The 24467-nt window shown below is 40.1% G+C and overlaps 1 protein-coding gene and 1 non-coding gene across 3 annotated transcripts in view; both read left to right on the top strand.

The window, feature by feature from the left end:
• The window catches only part of AP1G1 (adaptor related protein complex 1 subunit gamma 1), an 88656-nt gene that overhangs the window by 54802 nt on the left and 9387 nt on the right, over window positions 1-24467 (top strand). For both annotated transcript variants that reach the window (XM_010354030.2, XM_030924793.1), the window contains exons 10-21: window positions 1124-1179; window positions 3749-3862; window positions 6850-6990; window positions 9252-9306; window positions 12680-12802; window positions 13026-13115; window positions 14250-14377; window positions 15956-16060; window positions 17034-17175; window positions 17373-17499; window positions 23675-23782; window positions 23912-24072. In XM_010354030.2, the coding sequence (XP_010352332.1) occupies window positions 1124-1179; window positions 3749-3862; window positions 6850-6990; window positions 9252-9306; window positions 12680-12802; window positions 13026-13115; window positions 14250-14377; window positions 15956-16060; window positions 17034-17175; window positions 17373-17499; window positions 23675-23782; window positions 23912-24072 (1350 nt within the window). The remainder of the gene's footprint in view (window positions 1-1123; window positions 1180-3748; window positions 3863-6849; window positions 6991-9251; window positions 9307-12679; window positions 12803-13025; window positions 13116-14249; window positions 14378-15955; window positions 16061-17033; window positions 17176-17372; window positions 17500-23674; window positions 23783-23911; window positions 24073-24467) is intronic.
• On the top strand, window positions 4188-4273 carry LOC115895353. Its single transcript, XR_004055557.1, has one exon. It is a non-coding gene; the product is annotated as a small nucleolar RNA SNORD71 (small nucleolar RNA).

Below are 24467 nucleotides of genomic sequence, written 5' to 3'. Positions count from 1 at the left end.
ATCTCTCCCCTCCCCAAGGTCGGGGGATGGGACTGAAAGTTCCAACCTTCTAATATCATGGTTGTTCCCCTGGCAACTAGTCTCCATTCTGAGGCTATCTTAGGAGCCCATTGAGAGTCATATCATTAGAACTAAAGATGCTGTCACACAGGAAATTCCAAGGGATTTAGGATTTGTATGCCAGGAAACATGGACAAAAACCAAGTATATATTTCACCATATCACACTACCTCATATAAGTAGAATCATACAGTTTTTATCCTTTTGATAAGCATATTATTTAACATAATGTCATCAAGGTTGAACCATGTGTCAGAATGCATTATGTCTTAATGGCTGCGTGACATTCCATTGCATGGGTATGGCATAGTATAATTAGCAAATTTGCTATTAACGGAGTTTTAGGGTATCTCCTATCATTTGCAGTTATCAGTAGTGCCACAGTAGACTTTGGTCTATATGTACAGTTGTTTGGCAGATCAGTTCCTAAAAGTGAAATTGATAAAACAGAGAATATACTTTCACTTTAAATATAGTTATTTCCAGATTTCCCTCTAAAGAGGCTGTACTAATATTATTTTTCCACTAACAAAACGCTGTCAAAACATTAAACGACCTTCCAGCACTTACCTTTAGTGTATGATTTTAAGAGTTTGCCTTTAGATTTTTCCTTTTTTTTTTTTTTTTGAGACAGAGTCTTGCTCTGTTGCCCTGGCTGGAGTACGATGGTACGATCTTGGCTCACTGCAACCTCCGCCTCCCAGGTTCAAGCGATTCTCCTGCCTCAGCCTCCTGAGCAGCTGGGATTACAAGCATGCAGCACCATGCCCAGCTAATTTTTATATTTTTAGTAGAGACGGAGTTTCACCATGTTGGTCAGGCTGGTCTCGAACTCCTGACCTTGTGATCTACTGGCCTCGGCCTCCCAGAGTTCTGGGATTACAGGCATGAGCCGCCGTGCCCGGCTCCAGTTTTTTTTTTTTTTTTTTTTTTTTTTTTTTTGTGTGTGTGTGTTGGCTAGCAGTCTGTGAAGCACCAGAGGCCAGAAAGTTATCCTTTAAACACAGGAAACAATATAAAACTTTAATTTTCCTAAATTTTGACCTATGCTATTTCTCTTTAGGTCCTAGCCATAAATATCCTGGGTCGTTTCTTATTGAACAATGACAAGAATATTAGGTAAGTGAACTGAAGTATGTCTTTTATCTTGGATATTGTAAGCCCAGTATTTTAAGAGTGATTTTGCTCAAGATTACACATGTATTGAGTCACATATCTAGAACTTTTAGCTCAGAATTTTTATGTTTTTCTGGTCTTAAAACTACTGTTTTGTAAAGACTTGAGGATTTGTCTCATGGCATATATTCCTATTTGTTCTGTAAATCAGGAGTAAGCAGAATTTTTCTGTAAAGGGTCAGATGGTAAGTATTTTAGACTTTGTGGGCCATGGAATCTTTGGTAACTACTTACCTCTGCCCCTTAGCATGAAATTAGCCATAGACAATATGTCAATGATGAGTGTGGCTGTGTTCAATAAAATTGATTTACATCAAACTTGGGAACTAGTATGAAAAAAAATTTTGATATACAAAAACAGCAGAGAGCTGGATTTTACAGGTAGGCTGTAGTTTGTTGACTGACCCCTGCTCTAAATTAAGAAAAATGTAACATTTCGGGTAGCAAATCTGGAATGTCTTTGTGAACTCCAGCTAGTTTTAGCTAGTTTTTTAGGTAAATGAATTGATCAGTATTATCTTTTATTTTGGTATTTTCCTGTATGTAGTACGTATTCCTGCTTACCTGTTTTTCTAATCAGGAGAAGTTTTTCTTATACTAAACATGAAAAGATGTGGAAGCTAGGTGTAGTAGCTCACACCTGTAATGCCAACACTTTGGGAGGCAGAGATGGGTAGATCATGATGAGCCCATGAGTTCGAGACCAGCCTGGGCAACATGGCAAAACCCTATCTCTATATAGAAAAATACGAAAAATGAGCCAGGTGGCTTGGTGGTGTGCCCCTGTAGTCCCGGCTACTCTGGAGGCTGAGGTGGGAGGATCACCTGAACCCAGGAGGTTGAAGCTGCAGTGAGCCGTGATCATGCCACTGCATTCCAGTCTAGGTGACAGAATGAGACCCTGTTTTTTTTTTTTTTTTTTCTCTTGAGACAGAGTTTCGCTCTTGTTGCCGAGGCTGGAGTGCAGTGGCGCGATCTTGGCTCACTGCAACCTCCGCCCCCTCAGTTCAAGTAATTCTTTTGTCTCAGTCTCCCGAGTAGCTGGGTTTGCAGGTACACGTCACCACGTCCAGCTAGTTTTTTGTATTTTTAGTAGAGACGGGGTTTTACCATGTTGGCTGGGCTGGTCTCTAACTCCTAACCTCACGTAATCCACCCGCCTCGTCCTCCCGAAGTGCTGGGATTACAGGGAGTGAGCCACTGCACCTGGCCGAGACCCTGTTTCAAAAAAAAAAAAAAAAAGATGTGGAAATAATTATTGTGGCACCCTGAATTATCTTCTCCTTCTAAAGAACACTTGGATTGCCAGGCGCGGTGGCTCACACCTGTAATCCTAGCACTTTGGTAGGCTAAGGTGGGAGGAACGCTTGAGCCCAAGAGTTTGAGACCAGCCTGGGCAACATAGCGGGGGACCACATCTCTATTAAAAAATAAATACATAAATAAAATTTTAAACCTTAACATACTAAGTTAAACACGTGGATTTTAAACTCAAATTTTTATAGAGGCAGTTTTGGTACCAGTATCGAATAAAAGCAGAGAAAACTCAAATGGTAAAATTAAAATTACATTATGAGGCAAAGGCAGCCTTAAAAGGCATATTATATGCTCTCTTTGTTTTACTATTTGGAAAACTTTAAAATAATTGAGTCAATCACTTCTATTTATTTTATATTTAATTTAATTTAATTTAATTTATTTTTTTTTTGAGACAGAATCTCGCTCTGTTGCTTAGGCTGGAGTGCAGTGGCATGATCTCGGCTCACTGCAAGCTCTGCCTCCTGAGTAGCTGGGACTACAGGCGCATGCCACCACGCCTGGCTGATTTTTTGTATTTTTAGTAGAGATGGGATTTCACCATGTTAGCTAGGGTGGTTGGTCTTAACCTCCTGACCTCGTGATCTGCCTGCCTTAGCCTCCCAAAGTGCTGGGATTGTAGGCATGAGCCACTGCGCCCAGCCCCAATTTTATTTTTTTTGAGACAGAGTCTTGCTCTGTCGCCCAGGCTGGAGTGCAGTGGCGTGATCTCAGCCCACTGCAACCTCAGCCTCCCATGTTCAAGCAATTCTCGTGCCTCAGCCCCCCGAGTAGCTGGGACTACAGGCACCTGACACCCATGTGCCTGGCTAATTTTTATATTTTTAGTAGAGATAGGGTTTCACCATGTTGGCCAGGCTGGTCTTGAACTCCTGACCTCGGGTATCCTCCCGCCTCGGCCTCCCACAGTGCTGGAATTACGGGTGTGAGCCACCATGCTCGGCGTACTTTTAGAAGTTTAAATGGACTCGACCATGAATGCAAATCTAAAATCCAGAGCTTCTCCAGGTTGCCATTTTTTTAGATTATGGTACTGCTTATACCTTTGAAATACTACTTTTATGCTAACTTTCTTTTAAATATTTAAAAATGTATGCTTTCTCTTATCCATTAGACGTCTTTCTATTATTTAAAGAGAGAAAACTATCCAGAATTTTACATTTTAACTCTGTTATTTTGCAACTGTTTCATCTAGATACGTGGCTCTGACATCTTTGTTGAAGACTGTACAGACAGATCATAATGCAGTACAGAGGCACAGAAGCACAATTGTGGACTGTCTTAAAGATTTGGATGTCTCAATAAAACGGTAACAAACTGAGAGCCTTTCTCAGTCTAGTGTTTTTGGTAAACTGAGTGACAGATTATTGATAGTTCTGTGCCCCTGCCATGTGATACTTTGTAATAGTTTTTGGAGCAAGAGTGTTGACATTTGTGTATTTAGTCATTATGTTCATAGATGGACTCTGCTGAGTGAATCCTTTTTTAGAAAGGATTGGCAGGGAGAAGTTTAGTTTATTAAGGAGGCCAGTAAGAATACTTAAGTGCACACTGAAGTTGTCCTTGGCTCTTTGATAAGTATAACAGGCACAGAGAATCTTGGCAAAAGTTTACCTAAGGGAGGTACTGTGCTTTGTGTGTTGGAGGATGAAAGTACAGAGTGATCCATCGGCTAAGTGTCTTATCACAATGCTGACACTCAAACTGCTGACAGCACACGTTTTTCACAGTACTTACCCCCAGGATCCTGAAGGCAGCGTGTTTCTTAGAACTGTGTATCCTGAAATGACTGTTAGGCAGCAGATAGCACTCTCAAAAAACATAAATCCCTTCCCTCAATGGAGTAATTCTACTGGATCTCTTCTTAGAACTCTAGGTGTTTGTAGAACCTAGCTAAAGTTGGCCTCTGAACTTTTGGTTGTATGTTCAAATCTAGAACAAAGTATATTTAAAGTGATCTCTGAAACCATTCAGTCAGCAAACATTTATTGATGCTGAGTTCCTTTGATTTGCACAGAACAGGTACAAATAAAAGGTGCTAAGTGCTTGAGCAATCTAAAGATAAGACCTAAACTTAATAACACCAACTTTTATGTAGCACTTTGCAAAAGATTTTTTAAGTACCCTCTCAGTGGGTTCTCAGAGCAAGCCAATGAGAGAGCCTAAACAACTACTTCTATCCCTGATTAACAGGTTAGTTAAAATTCGGTCCCACAGGGATCAAATGACTTAACCTAAACCTTAATCCTTGTAAGGGGCAGTCCTGGGAATAGATATTAGCCTTCTGACTCTTTTTGTGTTGTTTCTCTCTAGCTCATTACTGGGTTGTGAATTTCAAAAGAAGTGAAACCTGTGTCTCTTTGACAGGATATATAACAGTAAGAGCTTAGACTCTGGAGCCAGACTGCCTCATTTCATATTCTGACTCTGTCTTTGATAGACTGGGTCAAATTACTTAAACTTTCAGTGCCTCAATTGCCTCATAAGTAAAATGCAGATAGAAGGGCAACCACTTCATAGGGTTATGCAGGATAAATTGAATTAATATATGTAAATTACAGAAGCACCCTATAAGTTATTATATCTAAGGATTGAACTTTTGCTACTTATATGTTAGCTTAGCTAAGATGAAAGTATCCCCTACTTGTTAGATAGGGTTTGTTTGTTTTTATTTTTTTTTGGAGACGGAGTCTTGGTCTGTTGCTCAGACTGGAGTGTGGTGGCGCGAACTTGGCTCACGGCAACTTCCGTCTTCTAAGTTCAAGTGATTCTCCTGTCTCAGCCTCTTAAGTACCTGGAATTATAGGCGCCTGCCACCACGCCCAGCTAATTTTTATATTTTTGGTAGAGACGGGGTTTTGCCATGTTGGCCAGGTTGGTCTTGAACTCCTGACCTCAGGTGATCTGCCCGCCGTGGTGTCCCAAAGTGCTGGGATTACAGGCGCGAGCCACTGTGCCCAGCCTCAATTGTTACTTTTGAAAGCCATTGTACATACAGTGTTTGATATTATTGACCAAGTATGGAAAGATGATAGTAACCTTACAACTTTTACATGTTAAACATTCCTATTTTTCACTTCACTGCCAACTTTGATAGGCAGTTATAGAAACTCTTATTTGTCCTCATAGCACATGCCATTTTTTTTCCTTCTCATGGCCCTCATTTTCCCTTTGAAAAATTTTTTTTTTTGAGACAGAGTCTCGCTGTGTTGCCCAGGCTGGAGTCCCTTGCCTCACTGCAATCTCTGTATTCCGGGTTCAAGCAATTCTCCTTCCTCGGACTCCCTAGTAGCTGGGACTAGAGGCACCCACCACCATGCCTGGCTAATTTTTTATTTTTAGTACATAAGTGGTTTCACCGTGTTGGCCATGCTGATCTCAAGCTCCTGACCTCAGGTGATTCGCCCACCTTGGCCTCCCAAAGTGGTGAGAAAACAGGTGTGAGCCACTGTGCTCGGCCTTGAATTCAGTTTTTAATCTGAATTTCTGCATACCTTTTGATAGAAACTATGTTACATCATCTTTGGACAGAGTAGGGTGTAATAAAAGGAGAATATGGTGACTTCACATGTCACATTTTTTTTTTTTTTTTTTTTTTTTTTTTTTTTTTTTTTTTTTTTTGAGGCGAAGTCTCGCTCTGTCGCCCGGACTGGAGTGCAGTGGCCGGATCTCAGCTCACTGCAAGCTCCGCCTCCCGGGTTTGCGCCATTCTCCCGCCTCAGCCTCCCGAGTAGCTGGGACTACAGGCGCCCGCCACCTCGCCCGGCTAGTTTTTTTTTTTTTTTGTATTTTTAGTAGAGACGGGGTTTCACTGTGTTAGTCAGGATGGTCTCGATCTCCTGACCTCGTGATCCGCCCGTCTCGGCCTCCCAAAGTGCTGGGATTACAGGCTTGAGCCACCGCGCCCGGCCACATGTCACATTTTTAAGGAATGAGACAGAGGTATTATTATTGGGTAATACATTTGCCCCTCTTTTTGAGACTCTTAAGTATTCTAACTTCCACATTTGTAGAACAGCCTGTTGAACCCAAACTGCATGTTTGGACTTTAGTGGTATATCTCATAGGGACTTTTGAGGAAAAATATTGCATGAAGATTCAAAATATCAAAACTAACTTTGATTACATAAAAATACATCTCCTTGGTTATTTTGTGTGCAAAGATTGGGATCACAAGATTGTGCAAGGACGTTAGCACATCTGGCAGTGCTTGGTGTTCACGGAGTGCATACCTGGGTCTTTGTTTCATTTCCACTATAAATTTTGTAACTGTTTTTAATTTTTCCCTTCTGCAAGGCGTGCAATGGAATTGAGTTTTGCCCTGGTAAATGGGAATAATATCCGAGGCATGATGAAAGAATTACTTTATTTTCTGGATTCGTGTGAGCCAGAATTTAAAGCAGACTGTGCATCTGGAATCTTTCTTGCTGCAGAAAAGTAAGATTTAATTTTTACGTTTATTGGTAAAGTCTGCTTGGAACTTTTGGAAGTGTCTTTAAAACATGGGGAGGGGGCTGGGTGCGGTGGCATACACCTGCAGTCAGCAGTTTGGGAGGCCGAAGCAGGCGGATCACGAAGTCAGGAGTTTGAGACCAGCCTGGCCAACATGGTGAAATGCTGTCTCCATTAAAAATACAAACATTTGTTGGGCCTGGTGGCGCGCACCTGTAGTCCCAGCTTCCCGGGAGGCTGAGGCAAGAGAATCACTTGAACCTGGGAGGCAAAGGTTGCAGTGAGCCGAGATTATACCACTGCACTCCAGCCTAGGTGACAGAGCAAGACTCCATCTCAAAAACAAAACAAAACCAACAACAACAAAAAAATGGGGAAACGACTATAAATATGTTTAAGACACATAACATTTATTTCAAGCTCTCAGCTGAGACCAAAAAAATTTTACACTTTTTTTTTTTTTCTTTTGAGACGGAGTCTCACTGTGTTGCCCAGGCTGGAGTGCAGTGGCCGGATCTCAGCTCACTGCAAGCTCCGCCTCCCGGGTTCACGCCATTCTCCTGCCTCAGCCTCCCGAGTAGCTGGGACTACAGGCGTCCGCCACCTCGCCCGGCTAGTTTTTTGTATTTTAGTAGAGATGGGGTTTCACCGTGTTAGCCAGGATGGTCTCGATCTCTTGACCTCGTGATTCGCCCGTCTCGGCCTCCCAAAGTGCTGGGATTACAGGCTTGAGCCACCGCGCCCGGCCAAAATTTTACACTTTTATGAAATCTTCTCGTTTATCTGTTCTTTAACTTCTAATCTCTGATGCTGTTTTTTGTTTTGTTTTGGTTTATTTGTTTTCGTTTTTTTTTTTTTTTGAGACAGGGTCTCACTTTGTCACCTAGGCTGGAGTGCAGTGGCACGATCTCCCAGCTCGCTTCAACCTTGACCTCCCAGGTTCAGGGCATCCTCCTGCCTCAGCCCCCCAGGTACCTGGGACTACAGGTGTACGCCGCCACACCCTGCTAATTTCTGTTTTTTTTTTTTTTTTTTTTTTTGGTAGAGATGGGGTTTCACTATGTTGTCCAGGCTGGTCTTGAACTCCTGGACTCAGGCGATCCGCCTGCCTCAGCCTCCCAAAGTGCTAGGATTACAAGCATCAGCCACCACACCTGGCCTATGGTGCTGTTTTAATAAAGGGAATAGAAAAGTTAAAACATCTGAATTGCCGCTCTATGCAGAATTTTGAGGAAGTACCTTATGATTTTAGTAGTATAGCCATTCTTTCTCTTCTTTCCACACTGAATTTAAGGAAACAAATTTTTAGTTCTAATGTTGTTGTCTTGGTCTGAAAACAGTTCCTTTTTTTTTCTTTGTTCTTTATCCTCTCCTGCCCTGACTGAATGATCATTTTCTCTGAAACTGAAAACAAATCTCATTTCTCAGCTTAGCAACTCTTATTGCGATCTTATGGGAAAGATCTGAGTTTGACTACATACTCTCTTTTTTTTTTTTTTAATTTTAGAAATGGGGTCTTGCCCTGTCAGCCATGCTGGAGGGCAGTGGGCCAGTCATAGCTTACTGCAGCCTGGACTTCTGGGCTTAAGCCATCCTTCTACCTCAGCCTCCTGAGTAGCTGGGACTATAGGCGCAAATCATCATGTGCTACTAATTTTTTAATTTTTATTTTGTAGAGATGGGGTCTTGCTGTATTGCCCAGGTTTGTCTGGAACTCCTAGCCTCAAGCACTCCTTCCTCCTTGGCCTCCCAAAGTACTGGGATTATAGGCATGAGCCACTGAAGTCAGTTGACTGTATACCATTTTATCACTCTCTGAAATGGCATTTGTTGCTAGATTTGAAGTTGAAATGTTTCCAGATATTTCACTTATCCAGGGAACCTAGAAAAGACTGTAGGACAGGATTTTCTTTTCTTTCTTTCTTTCTTTTTTTCTACAGTGAGCCGGCTCACTGTAGCCTCAACCTCCCAGGCTCAGGCAATCCTTCCACCTCAGCCTCCCAGAGTAGCTGAACTACCAGTACCCACCACCACACCCAGCTAATTTTTGTATTTTTTGGTGAGACAGAGTTTCACCATGTTGCCCAGGCTGGTCTCGAACTCCTGAGCTCAAACGATCTCCCACCTCAGCCTCCCAAAATGCTGGGATCACAGGTGTGAGTCAACCTGCTTGGGCAGGATTTTCTAGTCACTGAAAACAGTATATTTTGCTGGTTCCAATTGTCCCTTTCCGTTGTTTTTTTCAGGTATGCACCTTCCAAACGATGGCATATAGACACAATTATGCGTGTTTTGACAACGGTAAGTACTTTTTTTCAGACAGCACATACAGAGTGCTGGGGATATACTAATAAATGTGGCATACAAATCCTTTGTTATCATGAGGTTAATGTTCTAGTCAGGGAGGTAAGAAATTCACAAGTAAATAGGTAACATTAATGTCAGTTAAGAATAAATGCCGTGAAGAAAAACGTAAAGCAGCATGGAGGAATATAATGATGGCAGGATAAGGTGGGATATAGGTCAGCTGGCCAAGTGTTTTAGATTAGCGTAGTCAGGGAGGTCTCTCAGAGGAGATAACGACATAACATTTGAGTAGAGACCTTAGAGACGTGAGGTACGAGCCATGCAGAGATCTTGAGGAATAGTGTACCATACAGAGGGAACACTAAGTGCAAAGACCAGAGGTAGGAGCAAGCATGGCTTGCTTGGAGAGCAACAGAAAGGCAAGTAAAGCTGTAAAGTGAGAGAGGCAGAGAATGGTAGGTTGGACGTCAGAGACATAAGCAGGGGCCAGACTATATAGGCCTCATGGGAGCTTGCATTTTATTTTGAATATGTTAGGAAGCCATTGTAGGGTTTTGAATGGCTAAAGTTACTCAGGATTTGAAATCCTGTTTTGGATGGGATCCTTTCTTTGGCGTTCTTGCAGAAATTTGGGGTTCCTGTGTTTATTATTCAATTAGTAGGCAAGGATTAGGTATTTAAGAGTAAAAATGCAAGTGCAGTGACATGTAAGAAAAAACGATTTCCATCTAATTCACTAGAAGTAGATACTGTAAAGGAAAAGTCACAAATTTAACCATATTAAAATTAAAAACTGGAATAACAAAAAGGGGAACAGTCTACAGATTTCAAAGGCAAATTAGGCCGGGCGCGGTGGCTCAAGCCTGTAATCCCAGCACTTTGGGAGGCCAAGATGGGCGGATCACGAGGTCAGGAGATCGAGACCATCCTGGCTAACACGGTGAAATCCCATCTCTACTAAAAATACAAAAAACTAGCCGGGCGAGGTGGCGGGCGCCTGTAGTCCTAGCTGCTCGGGAGACTGAGGCAGGAGAATGGCGTGAACCTGGGAGGCGGAGCTTGCAGTGAGCTGAGATTGCACCACTGCGCTCCAGCCTGGGCAACAGAACGAGTCTCCGTCTCAAAAAAATAAATGAATAAATAAAAAATTTAAAAAAGGCAAATTAACAACTGGGGAAAAAGTGAGGTATCATTTTTTCACATTTCATAATTTTTAATCTAATTCCCAGTATTAGAAAATAGAGAAACAGGCAGTACTCTTCACTTTATGGGAGTGTGGGATGATGCCATCTTTTTACTGTGCAGTTTGGTAGTATGTAGGAAAAACCTTAAATTGTACCCTTTAATTAATTCAATTTTTAGGACTTTAGCCTGAAAAAATAATAGTACAAGTACACAAATGTGTGTATGTAAAAGTATTCATCCTAATCTTGTTTATAGTAGGAGAAAACCAGAAACAACTAGTAGTTCCCAAATGGGGATTAAGTAAATTATGATACATCTGTAGGGAGAGCATGATATCATTGAAATTATGACTTAATGTATTTGTTGACATATGAAATTATGACATGTATTTGTTGCTGTGGAATTCTCTCTGGGGTGTACTCATGTTTTAGTTTACTTACAATGAATTAACTTGGTAAAAGGTTAAAACTTAATAAATTTGATTAACAAGGGGAAAAATTATAATCTAACAAAATGTAATGAACATAATGATGAATCAGGACATATTTTCCTAGTTTTCACGAGGCTTAAAAGAAGGGAGAAATGGGCACTCCTGAAGGAAAGTGTTTGTAAGAATTCAAAACCTTTTTTTATATGCGCCTGATTTTATTTTTCTAATTGACTTGTCTTCTCTTATTATGATCATGTGATTTGTTTTCTTTAGTCTGTTATGTGCTGGGTTACATTGATATTTGAATGCCTAACCAGCCTTACATACCTGGGATACATGGTCAGGGTATATTTTTTTTTATATATATTTGTTGGGTTTGATTTGCTAATATTTTGTTATTTTTATATCTATATTCATGAGAGAGATTGGCCTATAGTTTTCTCTTATAAAGTTGTTTTTGACTCATGTGTTATTTAGAAGTATGTTCTTTTAATCTCCAAATATTTTGGCATTTTTTTGCAGCTGTCTTTGTGTTGCAGATTTCTAGTTTAATTCTGTGTGGTCTAAGAACATACTTTGTATGATTTATGTTCTCTGAAATTTGTTAAGATATTTTTTATGACCCAGAAGGTGATCTTTCTTGGTTCAGTGTTAAGTTTGAGAAAAATGTGTATTCTGCTGCTGTTGAATGAAGCAGTCTTATTATACATGCCCATTAGATCACCCTGATGCTTTCTTGTATTTAATGCACTCTGCTTTAGGGAAGGATGTAAATAAGCTGTACTGCAAATTACCTGCTTTTTAGCTTCTCACCTTTCCTTTTGACCATTTTCCCAAAATTCTTCCTCTTTGTGTTTCTTAACCATAGTGGCCTGATAAAACCCTGATCACCTGGCTGTTTTTTTCCTTTCCAAAATACACATGGTTAGGACTAGTCTCAGTCTTATAAATTAAGTCTATTGTTCTATTTAGGAATGGGAGATTGACCAAGGTTGGGTGATAAAGTTTTAAACCTTTACATCATCATCATCATCATCATCATTAGTACTAGTACTAGTAGTACTAGTAGTAGTAGTAGTAATAGTGATGGAGTCTTGCTGTGTGGCCCAGGCTTGTGTCAAATTCCTGGCCTCAAGCAGTCCTCTTGCTTCAGCCTCCCAAAGTGCTGGGATTACAGGTGTGAGCCACTGTGCCCAGCCTTACTTTTAATTTGGACAAAGAGAAAATTTTAAAAAATAAAATTTAAAAATTTCACATATTTAAGTAAGACTTTGAAGTTTGAGCTGTTATGAACCTGAGAATTGGAACCAAATTTATCTTTGAGGGTGTTTTGTAGAATTCTTCTTTTAAAAACAATAATAATAGCTGGGCGCAGTGGCACACGCCTGTAATCCCAGCACTTTGGGAGGCCAAGGCAGGTGGATCATCTGAGGTCAGGAGTTCGAGACCAGCCTGACCAACATAGTGAAACCCCATCTCTACTAAAAATAGAAAAATTAGCCAGGTGTGGTGGCATGCGCCTGTAGTCCCAGCTGTTTGGGAGGCTGAGACATGAAAATCACTTGAACCTGGGAGGTGGAGGTTGCAGTGAGCCAGGATCGCGCTATTGTGCTCCAGCCTGGGTGACAGAGCAAGACTCTGTCTCAAAAAAAGAAAGAAAGAAAAAAGAAACACACAGTAATAATAATAGCTAACACTTGTTATCATCACTGCTGGGTGTTTCTAGGGGTAATTGTCTGCATTTCCTTTTAGGCAGGAAGTTATGTTCGTGATGATGCAGTCCCCAATTTAATCCAGTTAATAACTAATAGTGTGGAGATGCATGCCTATACTGTCCAGCGCCTGTACAAAGCAATTCTTGGTGATTATTCTCAAGTAAGTACTTCATTCAGCTATTTTAGCTATGAGGTAATTTTACTCTCAAATTTTCTGGTATATTTTTCTTCTTTTTTTTCCCCTCTCCCCTTTGGTATGTCTTTATTTCTAATACTCTAGATATGCACAGTTTTGATCTTCATTATGAGATGACCTATGATTTGCATTAAATAACTTTGGAAAAATTGAAGTCCTTAAGAAATGTTGACTTTTCTTTTCACAGCAACCTTTGGTACAAGTGGCTGCATGGTGTATAGGTGAATATGGTGATCTTCTTGTATCTGGCCAGTGTGAAGAGGAAGAGCCTATTCAGGTACTCCTTGTCACTCTTGATTAAGTGGGGGAAAATAGTGGTTTTGGTTTTAGGAGAGTAGTGTTTAATGGGGAGTTGAGGTTGATTCCTTGAAAACTTTTTAGGCCAGGTGTGGTGGCTCATGCCCATAATCCCAGCACTTTGGGAGGCTGAGATGGAAGCATTGCTTGAGCCCAGGAGTTTGAGACCAGCCTGGGCAACGTGGTGAAACTCTGTCTCTACAAAAGACACAAATATTAGCCAGGTGTGATGGTATCTAGTCCCAGCTACTCAGGAGTGAGACCGTGTCTCAAAATATTTTTTAAAAACCCAGCTTTTCAAAGAATCGAACTAGAATTATATTGGAAAACCTGCCATTTTTTGAGATGGAACTTATTGAGCCATTGTGAGATTTTTTTTTTTTTTAAAGACAGAGTCTCACTCTGTCACCCAAGCTGGAGTTCCATGGCAGGACCACAACTCACTGCAGCCTTAATCTCCTGGGTTTCAAGCGATCTTCTCACCTCAGCCTCCTGAGTAGCTGGGACTATAGGCATTCACCACAATGCCTGGCTAATTCTACTTTTTGTAGAGACAGGATTTCACCATGTTGCCCAGGCTGGTCTTGAACTCCTGGACTCAAGCAGTCTGCCTGCCTTGGCCTCTCAAAGTGTTGAGATTAACAGACGTGAGCTACTTTGCCCGGCCCCATTGTAAGATTTTAAAACCACTTTAGGTCCAACTCCCTGTCCTAGTGGACTGAATTATGTTTCTCTTACCTTCTGGCTGATAAACAAGAAGAAATGAGACATGTGTCTATGTTCTTATTTGCACATTAAAGGACTGGCTTTAAAAGGGAAAATTGTGGCAACAACACTTGAACTCTGTATGTTTTTCTTTTCTTCTTCTGTTTCTGCCACTTGAAGTTCTAATATTGCTTCTTAGCCCCAGTGGTCATTTTTCACTCTTTTTACCCCCACCTACTCTGTTAATAGAACAGCTTGGACAGTTACCCTGGTAAAGCACAGGTTGAGTTAGAGGCTTTTGTAATGGTAGGATTGTCTTTCTGGCTGCATCCCCTGACTTGATACCAGATTTAGATGCTTAATCGTGCTACTTACTCTTCGTCGTCGTCTTTTTCCTCCTCCTCCTCAGGTAACAGAGGATGAAGTATTGGATATTTTAGAAAGTGTCCTAATCTCTAATATGTCCACCTCTGTGACACGAGGTTATGCCCTCACTGCCATTATGAAGCTTTCTACTCGATTCACTTGTACTGTAAAGTGAGTATTGAAGAAACATAGGGTGAACAAGTTTTGTAATTAAAAAAAAAAAACAACAACAAAAAAAACTTGATATCATGGAAAATTTCAAGCATAGACAAAAGTAGAGGGAATAATAACACAAATTTGCGTTACTTATTTCTCAGCAGTCACAATGATCAATTAATAGTTAATCTTTATTCATCAGCACTTTGTTCCCTTTCATTCTTTTACTCCCTTGTGGATTATTTTGAAGCAAAAAAGTTAGGGAGTTTTGTTTGTTTGTTTGTTGAGACAGGGTCTTGCTCTCTTACCCAGGATGGAGTGCATCATAGTTTACTGCAACCTTGAACTCCTGGGCTTAAGGGATCTTCCTGTCTCATCCTCCCGAGGAGCTGGGACTACAGGTGCACACAATTGTGCCTGGCTAATTTTTAAATTTTTTTGTAGAGAAAAAATTTTTAAATGTTTTAAACATTTTTAAATGTTTTCGTTTGTTGCCCAGGCTGGTCTCGAACTCTTAGGCTCAAGCGATCCTCCTGCCCTGGCCTCCCAAAGTGCGGGGATTACAGATGTGACCCACTCCACCTGGCCTAAAAGTTACGTTTTTAGAATGAGATTTCTAATACCTTTTTTTTTTTCTTTTTAAGTTGAGAATCTACTTCCCCACATAAAGGTTTTGGTTTATTTGTATTTTATATTTCATTTTGTTTTATGACAGTCTTGCTCTGTTGCCCAGGCTGGAATGCAGTGGCATACGATCTCGGCTCACTGCAACGTCCACCTCCAGGGTTCAAGCAATTCTCCTGACTTAGCCTCCCGAGTAGCTGGGATTACAGGCGTGCACCACCATGCCTGACTAATTTTTGTATTTTTTTTGGTGGAGATGGGGTTTCACCACTTTGGCCAGACTGGTCTCGAACTTCTGACCTTGTAATCTGGCCAAGGTTTTGGTTTATTATATTTTGACATGTCTTAATAGGAATACAATCATGAATGTTTTGGTGATTAAATCTTTTAATTCTTCTCTTTGCTATTTTTAATGAAGTAGATTTTCAGGTCAGTTTCCCACCCAAGCATATTTAAGGCAAACTTAGTTCTTGTAGTCTTCCTGCTTCACTTTTAAATGTGAAGTCTTATAAAAAATGGTATTGAATTACTTTTAAAATTCTGAACTGGAAGAATGTGGGGTCAACATTTTGATGCTCTGACCCTTTTGTAGATTAAAAATTATTTAAAAATTATCAAAGAAGAGAATGAACAGTACAAATTTTTTTTGTGGCAGAGTAATAGTTGGTACTTTTGTCTAGCAAAGTTTAGGGAGTGGCATATATATATGTTTTTTCTACACCATCATTGCTGCAGAATGGGGGTGGCATGTTTAACAGACAAAAATCTAGTGTTGCAATGAGAATAGTATCATGTGAATGTCAGAGAAATGGATAAAAATGAAGTGTTTTGTTTTTGAAAAATTATATAAATTAAGAAAAGATGAGTATTTCAGTATTATAACCAGAAAATTCTGGCTTATTAAACATCTCTGCTTATTTGTGAATTTTCTTTTGGGTATTTGATTTTGTTTGTCATTTTATCCTATAGCCGAATTAAGAAAGTGGTTTCCATCTATGGAAGCAGCATTGATGTGGAACTCCAGCAGAGGGCAGTAGAATATAATGCACTTTTCAAGAAATATGACCACATGAGGTGAGCGAAAGAAACTAAGCAATGCGTGTATATCTTAGCATCCTGACTAAATTGTCATGGTAATCCATAAAGAAGATTCATTCCTTCTGCTTTATTAATTGGTCCTCATATCCCTATTTAGTTCTAATTGCTTGACTGCTTCTGTTTTGTCCATCTTCTGTTCTGCCTAGTCTCTAAAGAAAGAAATTAACTCCCTTCTTTCTTTGTACCTCCAACTCTTACATTTTTTTTGGTATGGAAAGTTTGCTTTATTTTCTATTTTATTTAGTTAAGAAGTGGGAGGCCGGGTGTGGTGGCTCACGCCTGTAATTCCAGCACTTTGGGAGGCCAACGTGGGCAGATCACGAGGTCAAGAGATTGAGACTGTCCTGGCCAACATGGTGAAACTCCATCTCTACTAAAAATACAAAAAAATTAGTTGGGCGTGGTGGCGCAAGCCTGTAGTCCCAGCTACTCGGGAGGCTGAGGCAGCAGAATCATTTGAACCTGGGAAGTGGATGTTGCAGTGAGCCAAGATCATGCCACTGCACTCCAACCTGACGACAGAGTGAGACTCTGTCTCAAAAAAAAAGAAGTAGGAGTTGTATTTTTTCAAGACAAATAATCTCATTCAAATTCCATTACTGTTAACATTTTAGTGTTTGTCATCTTGTTTTCTTCTATTATGCAGTATCTTCTTGACTGTTAATACCTATGGATTTACCTTTCTTTCATCTCAATCTCCCTACCACTGAAATATATGCTTTGGGATTTAGCTGGACAGTCTTTTTATTCAAGATTTTTTTGTCTGCCCTTAATCCAGCCAGAAATTTAGGTCATGTATTCTTGTAATCTACCTTCTATTTTAGTGTGTGTGTTGGATGGGGAGGGGAGATGGATCTCCATGCCTGGGCTCAACATAGTTAATGGTGATTATTTTAGGTAGGGAATCTAGGTTAACTGCCTAGAATTTAACCACTTCAGATTCTTCTAGGTCTGCCCTACTTGAGAGAATGCCTGTCATGGAAAAAGTGACCACAAATGGCCCTACTGAGATTGTGCAGACAAATGGAGAGACAGAACCAGCTCCGCTAGAGACCAAACCGCCACCCTCTGGGCCACAGCCCACCAGCCAGGTAGCCAGCCTTTCACTTGCTCATCTGGGGCTTCTTATGATTTTATAGTCCCTTATAGCTTATCTCTTAGCTGAGTCCCTTTAATGTTCCTAGGTTGGTTGATGATTTCCTTCCTTATTTTTACAAACTGAAAGAGCTTTGCTTTAGATGTAAACTAGACAAATAATAATGAATTGAGGTGTTGTTACCTTGTTTAGGCCAATGATTTATTGGATTTGTTGGGAGGAAATGACATAACACCTGTTATTCCAACTGCACCTACAAGCAAACCATCTTCTGCTGGTGGAGAACTTCTTGATTTGCTGGGAGACATCAACCTTACAGGTGAGGCCAGTCTGGAGCTATTTAATACCTGGGAAAAGATAGAGGCCTTGGGGAAAAACTAAACTGAACCCAGACTTTCCAGCATGTGAATTATTTGAAGATGGGAGAGGCTAAATGAGAAGCAAGAGTCAAATCTTCACAATATCCGGGTTATACGTTGTCATGCTAATGCTCTTAAGATAATTTATAGGGATTTCTTAAAGGCAAACTTCTAATTTTGGGTGAATAAATTATTCATAGTTTTTTAAGATAGAAACTACTTTCCTTGGCCGGGCACAGTGGCTCACGCCTGTAATCCCAGCACTTCGGGAGGCTGAGGCAGGCAGATCACCTGAGGTCAGGAGTTCCAGACCAGCCTGGCCAACATGGTGAAAGCTGTCTCTATTAAAAATACAACAGTTAGCTGGGTGAGTTGGTGCATACCTATAATCCCAGCTACCCAGGAGGTTGAGGCAGGAGAATCGCTTGAACCTGAGAGATGGAGGTTGCAGTGAGCTGAGATTGTACCACTGTTTACTGCAGCCTGGGTGACAGAGCTGCTGACTCTGTCTCCAAAAAAAAAAAAACTACTTTCCCTTTCAAACTCAAAAAATATATCCTGTATCACCTTTGCTTTTAGTGTCCCAAGACATGACTTCTTCTTGGTTCCTTCCCACTCATGGTTAGTTTTCAGTAGCTGTGACCGTTTGTGGAGAGAACCTACTGCCTACCTTTTATCTTACTTCCCTTCCACACTTTCTGTAATTAAAGCAACTGAAGGAGCAATCACTCATAATATTCAAACATAACTTTTCATTTGGGAATATTTTTTCTTTTGTTCATGTATAACATTCATTTGTAATCGACATGTTCAGCAATATGATAAACCTGAGTCCAATACAACTTTTTTTTTTTTTTTTTTTGAGATAGAGTGTTGCTCTGTTGCGCAGGCTGGAGTGCAGTGGCGCAGTCTTGGCTCACTGCAACCTCCACCTCCTGGGTTCAAGCGATTCTCCTGCCTCAGCCTCCTGAGTAGCTGGGATCACAGGCATGCACCACCGTGCCCTCCCTAATTTTCGTATTTTTAGTAGCAATGGGGTTTCTCCATCTTGGTCAGGCTGTTCCCGAACTCCTGACGTCATGATCCACCTGCCTCGGCCTCCCAAAGTGCTGGGATTACAGACGTGAGCCACTTTGCTCTGCCTTTTTTTTTTTTTTTTTTTTTTTTTTTTTTTTTTTTTTTTGAGACAGTCTCACTCTGTCACCTAGACTGAAGTGCAGTGGCGTGATCTCAGCTCACTGCAATCTCTGCCACCCGGGTTCAAGCAGTTCTCCTGCCTTAGCCTCCTGAATAGCTGGGATTACAGGTACCTGCTACTGCACCTGGCTAATTTTTGTAGTTTTAGTAGAGACAGGGTTTCACCATCTAGGCCAGGCTGGTCCCGACCTCGTGGTCCACCCGCCTCAGCCTCCCAAAGTGCTGGGATTACAGGCGTGAGCCACCGTGCCCAGCCCACAACTTCTGTCCTAAATAGCAGTGTAAAGTATAGCTGAAAGGTTAAAGTGTCTTTTTTTTTTTTTGAGACATAGTCTTACTCTGTCAGCAAGGCTGGAGTGCAGTGCAGTGGCACGATCTCGGCTCACTTCAAACTCTGCCTCCCGGGTTCAAGCAAACCTCCTTCCTCAGCCTCCCGAGTAGCTGGGATTATAGGTGAATGCCACCATGCCCGGATACTTTTTTGTATTTTTAGTAGAGACGGGGTTTTGCTGTCTTCTTTAAAAGGATAATGGAGAGTTAAAGCATACCTGACCTTGAGTAAAAAATAGACATAGGATAACAAGTTGGATGGTTAGCTAAGCTCATTCCCACAGGCTGATTTCTTTTTTTTTTTTTTTTTTTGAGACGGAGTCTTGCTCTGTCGCCCAGGCTGGAGTGCAGTGGCCAGATCTCAGCTCACTGCAAGCTCCGCCTCCTGGGTTTACGCCATTCTCCTGCCTCAGCCTCCCGAGTAGCTGGGATTACAGGCGCTCGCCACCTCGCCCAGCTAGTTTTTTGTATTTTTTTTTAGTAGAGACGGGGTTTCACCATGTTAGCCAGGATGGTCTCGATCTCCTGACCTCATGATCCACTCGTCTTGGCCTCCCAAAGTCCTGGGATTACAGGCTTGAGCCACCTCGCCCAGCCCTGATTTTTTTTTTCCCCTAATACAGTGGAGTCACAGAGTATAGGATTTATATCTATGTCTTAACAAAATGTCAAAATGTTACTTGTCATGTACTTATGAATCATTTATAAATGGTCAATTTCAAATCCTCAAATGCCAAAGCTATACTGGATAACTGGCAAAGAAAAACCCCATAGTTAAACCATAGCATATACTTCACCAAACATGTTAGTATTTCCATGTTAGTATATAGCCTTCATAATTATAATTTTAGGTGACTAATACTTTATCAACAAGTTTGCACTATTGTTTACTCAGTTCCTTAGTGTTGGGTAGTTTGGTTTTTTTTTTTTTTTAAACAGAGCCTCGCTCTGTTGCCCAGGCTGGAGTATAGCAGCACAATCTCAGCTCACTGCAGTCTCTGCCTCCCGGGTTCAAGTGATTCTCCTGCCTCAGCCTCCCGAGTAGCTGGGATTTATAGGCATGTGCCACCATGCCCATCTAATTTTTGTATTTTTTTTAGTAGAGATGGGGTTTCACCATGTTGTCCAGGCTAGTCTTGAACTCCTGACCTCAAATGATCCGCCTGCATTGGCCTTCCAAAGTGCTGGGATTACAGGCATGACTCACCGCGCCTGACCAGTATGGGGTATTTTGTTTCTAGATTTTTCTTACCTAGTGGCCTCAACAAATATTACATCAATTTGTTCTTATTTTAGATTAATTTTGTAGACTAAGTAACTCTGAATCTGGTTAAAATTAGGGTGATTAATACTTACTGCATAAGGTATTTGTGAGGCCCATTGACCTATTCAGTGCATGATACATAATAGTCACTTGGTAAATATTATTTACCTTTTCCTCAATTTATATGTTTAACTGCACAGTCATAAGCATTGTATATTATTATTTTTAAAAGCCCTATTGGGGGAAAATTTGGTCTTATTATATTTTATTTTTATTATTATTTTTTAAATTTTGTGGCCCTCTGCCGGACTTGACCAGCAGGGAGGGGCCCTATTATTTTTTGATCACAGGGAATGTTTAATATTTATTCACATATTTGTATTATAGATGAGGTTCCTTTCTGAACATTCTCCTTGTATCCTTAACTCATTTATTGTGGAGTCTTTTCTTTTTGTTCCTACTTTCTTGTTTTCCTAGTGTTATATGCTAAAGCAAAATGATAAAATATTAAAAAGTCTGGGTTTTCTTTCCTTATTCATAATGTGTTTTAAAGATGTTTTTCCACTTTTTACATTAAATTTTAAAATTTTGAATTCTAGATCTCTTAATTTATCATTACAGTTTTACCCCATTATATAGAAATTTAAGTCAGTAGAAACTCAGAAGTAGATTTAGCATGTGTTTTTAAAGGATTTGGAGCAGTAAGTTTCTGCTCTTCTCCCGAACTACTTTGCTATACTTTTACAGGACCAAAAAAAGTGAAAATTTGAGGTAGTTGGAGACCTATATGCTGCCTGTATATCTTGAGTAGCCTCTGATTTTCCATGAGAATACATTTCTAAAATAGTTTCGAAAATGGGAATTGGGGAAAATTTTCTCGATTAGATTTTTTAGACTAGGAGAACCATAGGAGTATTTGTTTGTCTACTTCATTGGTAATCTGCTGGACTGCACAAATGGTGTTTGCATTTATTTTAGCTTCTTGTGCTTGCTTAGCCATCTGTATTTCTGTTTTCTTTGCTAATTTTTAGTATGTCATTTACTTTTTTTTTGTTTTTGAGACGATGTCTTGCTCTGTCACCCAGGCTGGAGTGCAATGGCGCGATCTCTGCTCACTGCACCCTTCACCTCCCAGGTTCAAGCCATTCTCCTGCCTCAGCGTCCCGAGTGGCTGGGACTACACGTGTGTGCCACCACACCCGGCTAATTTTTGTATTTTTAGTAGAGATGCTATGTTGGCCTGACCTCAGGCCAACTCCAGGAGGTCAAACTTCTGACCTCAGGTGATCCACCTGCCTCGGCCAAAGTGCTGGGATTACAGGCATGAGCCACCACGCCCAGCCTGTCATTTACTTTTCTAGTGTTCTTTAGTATCTTTTTTCCTCCTCATTCTTGCTGTCAGTTTCTTAAAAAAAAAAGATGATATTCTAGCCTTCCTTTATTTCATTGTGTTAATGCTTTTGTAAATGGCATATTTGCAGTTAATTTCACAAGTAGTTTGAAATCTATTTAAATATAAAATACATTCTCTTAGTTTTGCTGTATTTTCTTATGCTGCTTCTTCGAATCTTGATTTCCCCCATGTTCTACGAATTATCTTCTATTGTGTGATTGTCAAGTTGTTCTTACTTGGAAAGATTAAATAAGAATGGTAATCTATTTCTTTTTCCCACCCCACTTTATACCACCCCTCACAGGGTGTGTGTGTATGTGTGTGTGTGTGTTAAATTTTGTTATACAGCATTTAACATCTACAAAATTTAATGAGTGTTTTGATCTACCTAGTTTGTAAAATAAAATATTAAGAGGGTTGATGTTCGTTGTGTATTTCCCTCTCATCCCATTTCTTTTTGATTCCAGGGGTAACTACTGTCTATCCTAAAGTAATGTTTACCATTGGTGTTTGCCATTCCTGTGCATTTCTTGATAGAGTAGATAGTATTGTTTTGCCAGTTTTTACCTTTTTAGACATGGTATCCAACTGAATGTGTTCTTTTCTGCACCTTTTTTGCTAAACATTGTAATTGTGAGAATGAGTTATCAATAATCCATGTTAAGTGTATTTCTAGGGAACTCACTTTTTACTGTTGTACATGTGTAGTATTTTAGTATATCAATATATCAGTTTACTTATTATCAAGATGACATTTTGGTTGTTTCCAGTATTTCACCATTAGAAGTGTTCCTGCTATGAATGCTTTTGGATGTATCTCCTAGTGAACACATGCAAGAATTAATTAAAAGCATTCCTAAGAAGGGGTAATGGGTTTTCAACTGGGGAAGATTGTGCCCTCCAGAGGTTGGCAGTGTCAAGATATTTTTGGTTGTTACAACTGGGAGGATGCTACTGTCTAATGCGTAAAAGCCCAGGGGTGCTACTTAATATCCTACAATAAACAAGGCAGCCCCCTACAACAAAGAATTAGGAAGCCTAAAAGCTGTTACTGTCAAGGTTGAGAAACCTCAGTTTAAGGATATACTGATGTTCAACTCTACTGTTGCCAAATTACTCTCTAGATTGGTTGTACCAGTTCACCTTCCTATAGCAGAGCTTAAAATTTCCCATTGTTCCATGTTCTTGCCAACATCTGGAATTATCAGGTATCGAAATTTTCACCATTCTGATAGACATGAGGTAGTATCTCACTATAATTTTAAATTCCACTTCCATCAATACTGGTAAAATTGAACATCTTTCTGTAAGATTCCCTTTTCATTCAGGTTTCCTCTTTTGTGACTTGCTTGTTTTTATGTCTTGACACTTTTAAATTGGGTTATCCATTTCTTATTGGTTTATAGAAGACAGTATCGTTTGGATACTTATCCATTCATTACTGTATAGCAAACATTTTGTCACGTCTATGGGCTCTCTCTCTTTACCATTTTTTTTTTTTTTTTTTTTTTTTTTTTTTTTTTTTTTTGGTGACAGGGTTTTGCTGTGTCCCCCAGGCTGGAGTACAGTGGTATAATCACAGCTCACTGCAGCCTCAACTTTCCAGGCTCCAGTGATCTTCCCACTGCAGTCTCCCAAGTCACTGGGATTACAGGCGCACACCACCATGCCTGGCTAATTTTTGTATTTATTTATTTATTTATTTTGTAGAGACAGGGTCTTGCCATGTTGCTCAGACTGTACTTTTTCTTACAGTATTTTTTAATAAACAGAAGTTGCTTGTTTTAAAGTACTTGAGTTTTTAGTTCTTTCTCTTTGTGGTCTGTGCTTTTTGCATCTTGTTTAAGGAGTCTTTTCCTCAACCTGAGATTGAAGTAATTTTCCCTATAATTTCTTCGTAAGCTTTGTCATGCTGTCTAAGGTTAACTTTCCATTGAAATATTTCCTTTAGGTGCTCCAGCTGCTGCTCCTGCCCCTGCCTCAGTCCCACAGATATCCCAGCCCCCCTTCTTGTTGGATGGGCTTTCATCACAGCCTCTCTTCAATGATATTGCTGCAGGTACGATGACTGTTGTTACCATCATTACATGGAGCACTGAGTAATGAGGTGGTTATTAAGAAAAAGAAGTAATAATTCTGCAAGCATTAGGCTGACTACAATAAGACTTATCTCCCTGTACTTTCTCAGGCATCCCCTCCATCACAGCATACAGTAAGAATGGCTTGAAGATAGAATTCACCTTTGAACGGTCAAATACCAACCCCAGTGTAACAGTGATAACGATACAGGCCTCCAACAGCACAGAGCTAGATATGACGGACTTTGTTTTCCAAGCTGCAGTACCAAAGGTACTACAATGTCTTCTTTAGATGTTTCCTTTGATTAAAGATTGGCTGATTTTTTTTTCATGTGTTTGGTAAAGGATATGTTTTAATTTTTACAGACTTAATTCAAACTAACAATAAGTTACCTGTGGTTCACGGAAGCATATCATTTTTAGTGAATAATTTTTACTAGGTTACAAGTATTCTGATGGTTAGTATTGTAGGATAAAGAAAAACAATTCTAATAGTAGTGAGAGCAGAATTCTACGAGGTGATCAGTTAATGCTCAGGGCATTGAGGATAGGTTAGGCTTTAGTAATACAGTGTTAAAGACCTAAAAACATAAAATCTGGCATAGGATGAAAGTTAAGTAAGATGAGAGACTTTGTCTATCTGGTATTATCTTCTAGTTAACCAGA

Source organism: Rhinopithecus roxellana, chromosome 20 (assembly GCF_007565055.1).
Source record: "Rhinopithecus roxellana isolate Shanxi Qingling chromosome 20, ASM756505v1, whole genome shotgun sequence".
Classification (NCBI taxonomy): Eukaryota; Metazoa; Chordata; class Mammalia; order Primates; family Cercopithecidae; genus Rhinopithecus; species Rhinopithecus roxellana.
The sequence above is the reverse complement of the archived record's forward strand: the minus strand, read 5'-3'. Positions and strand labels throughout refer to the sequence as shown.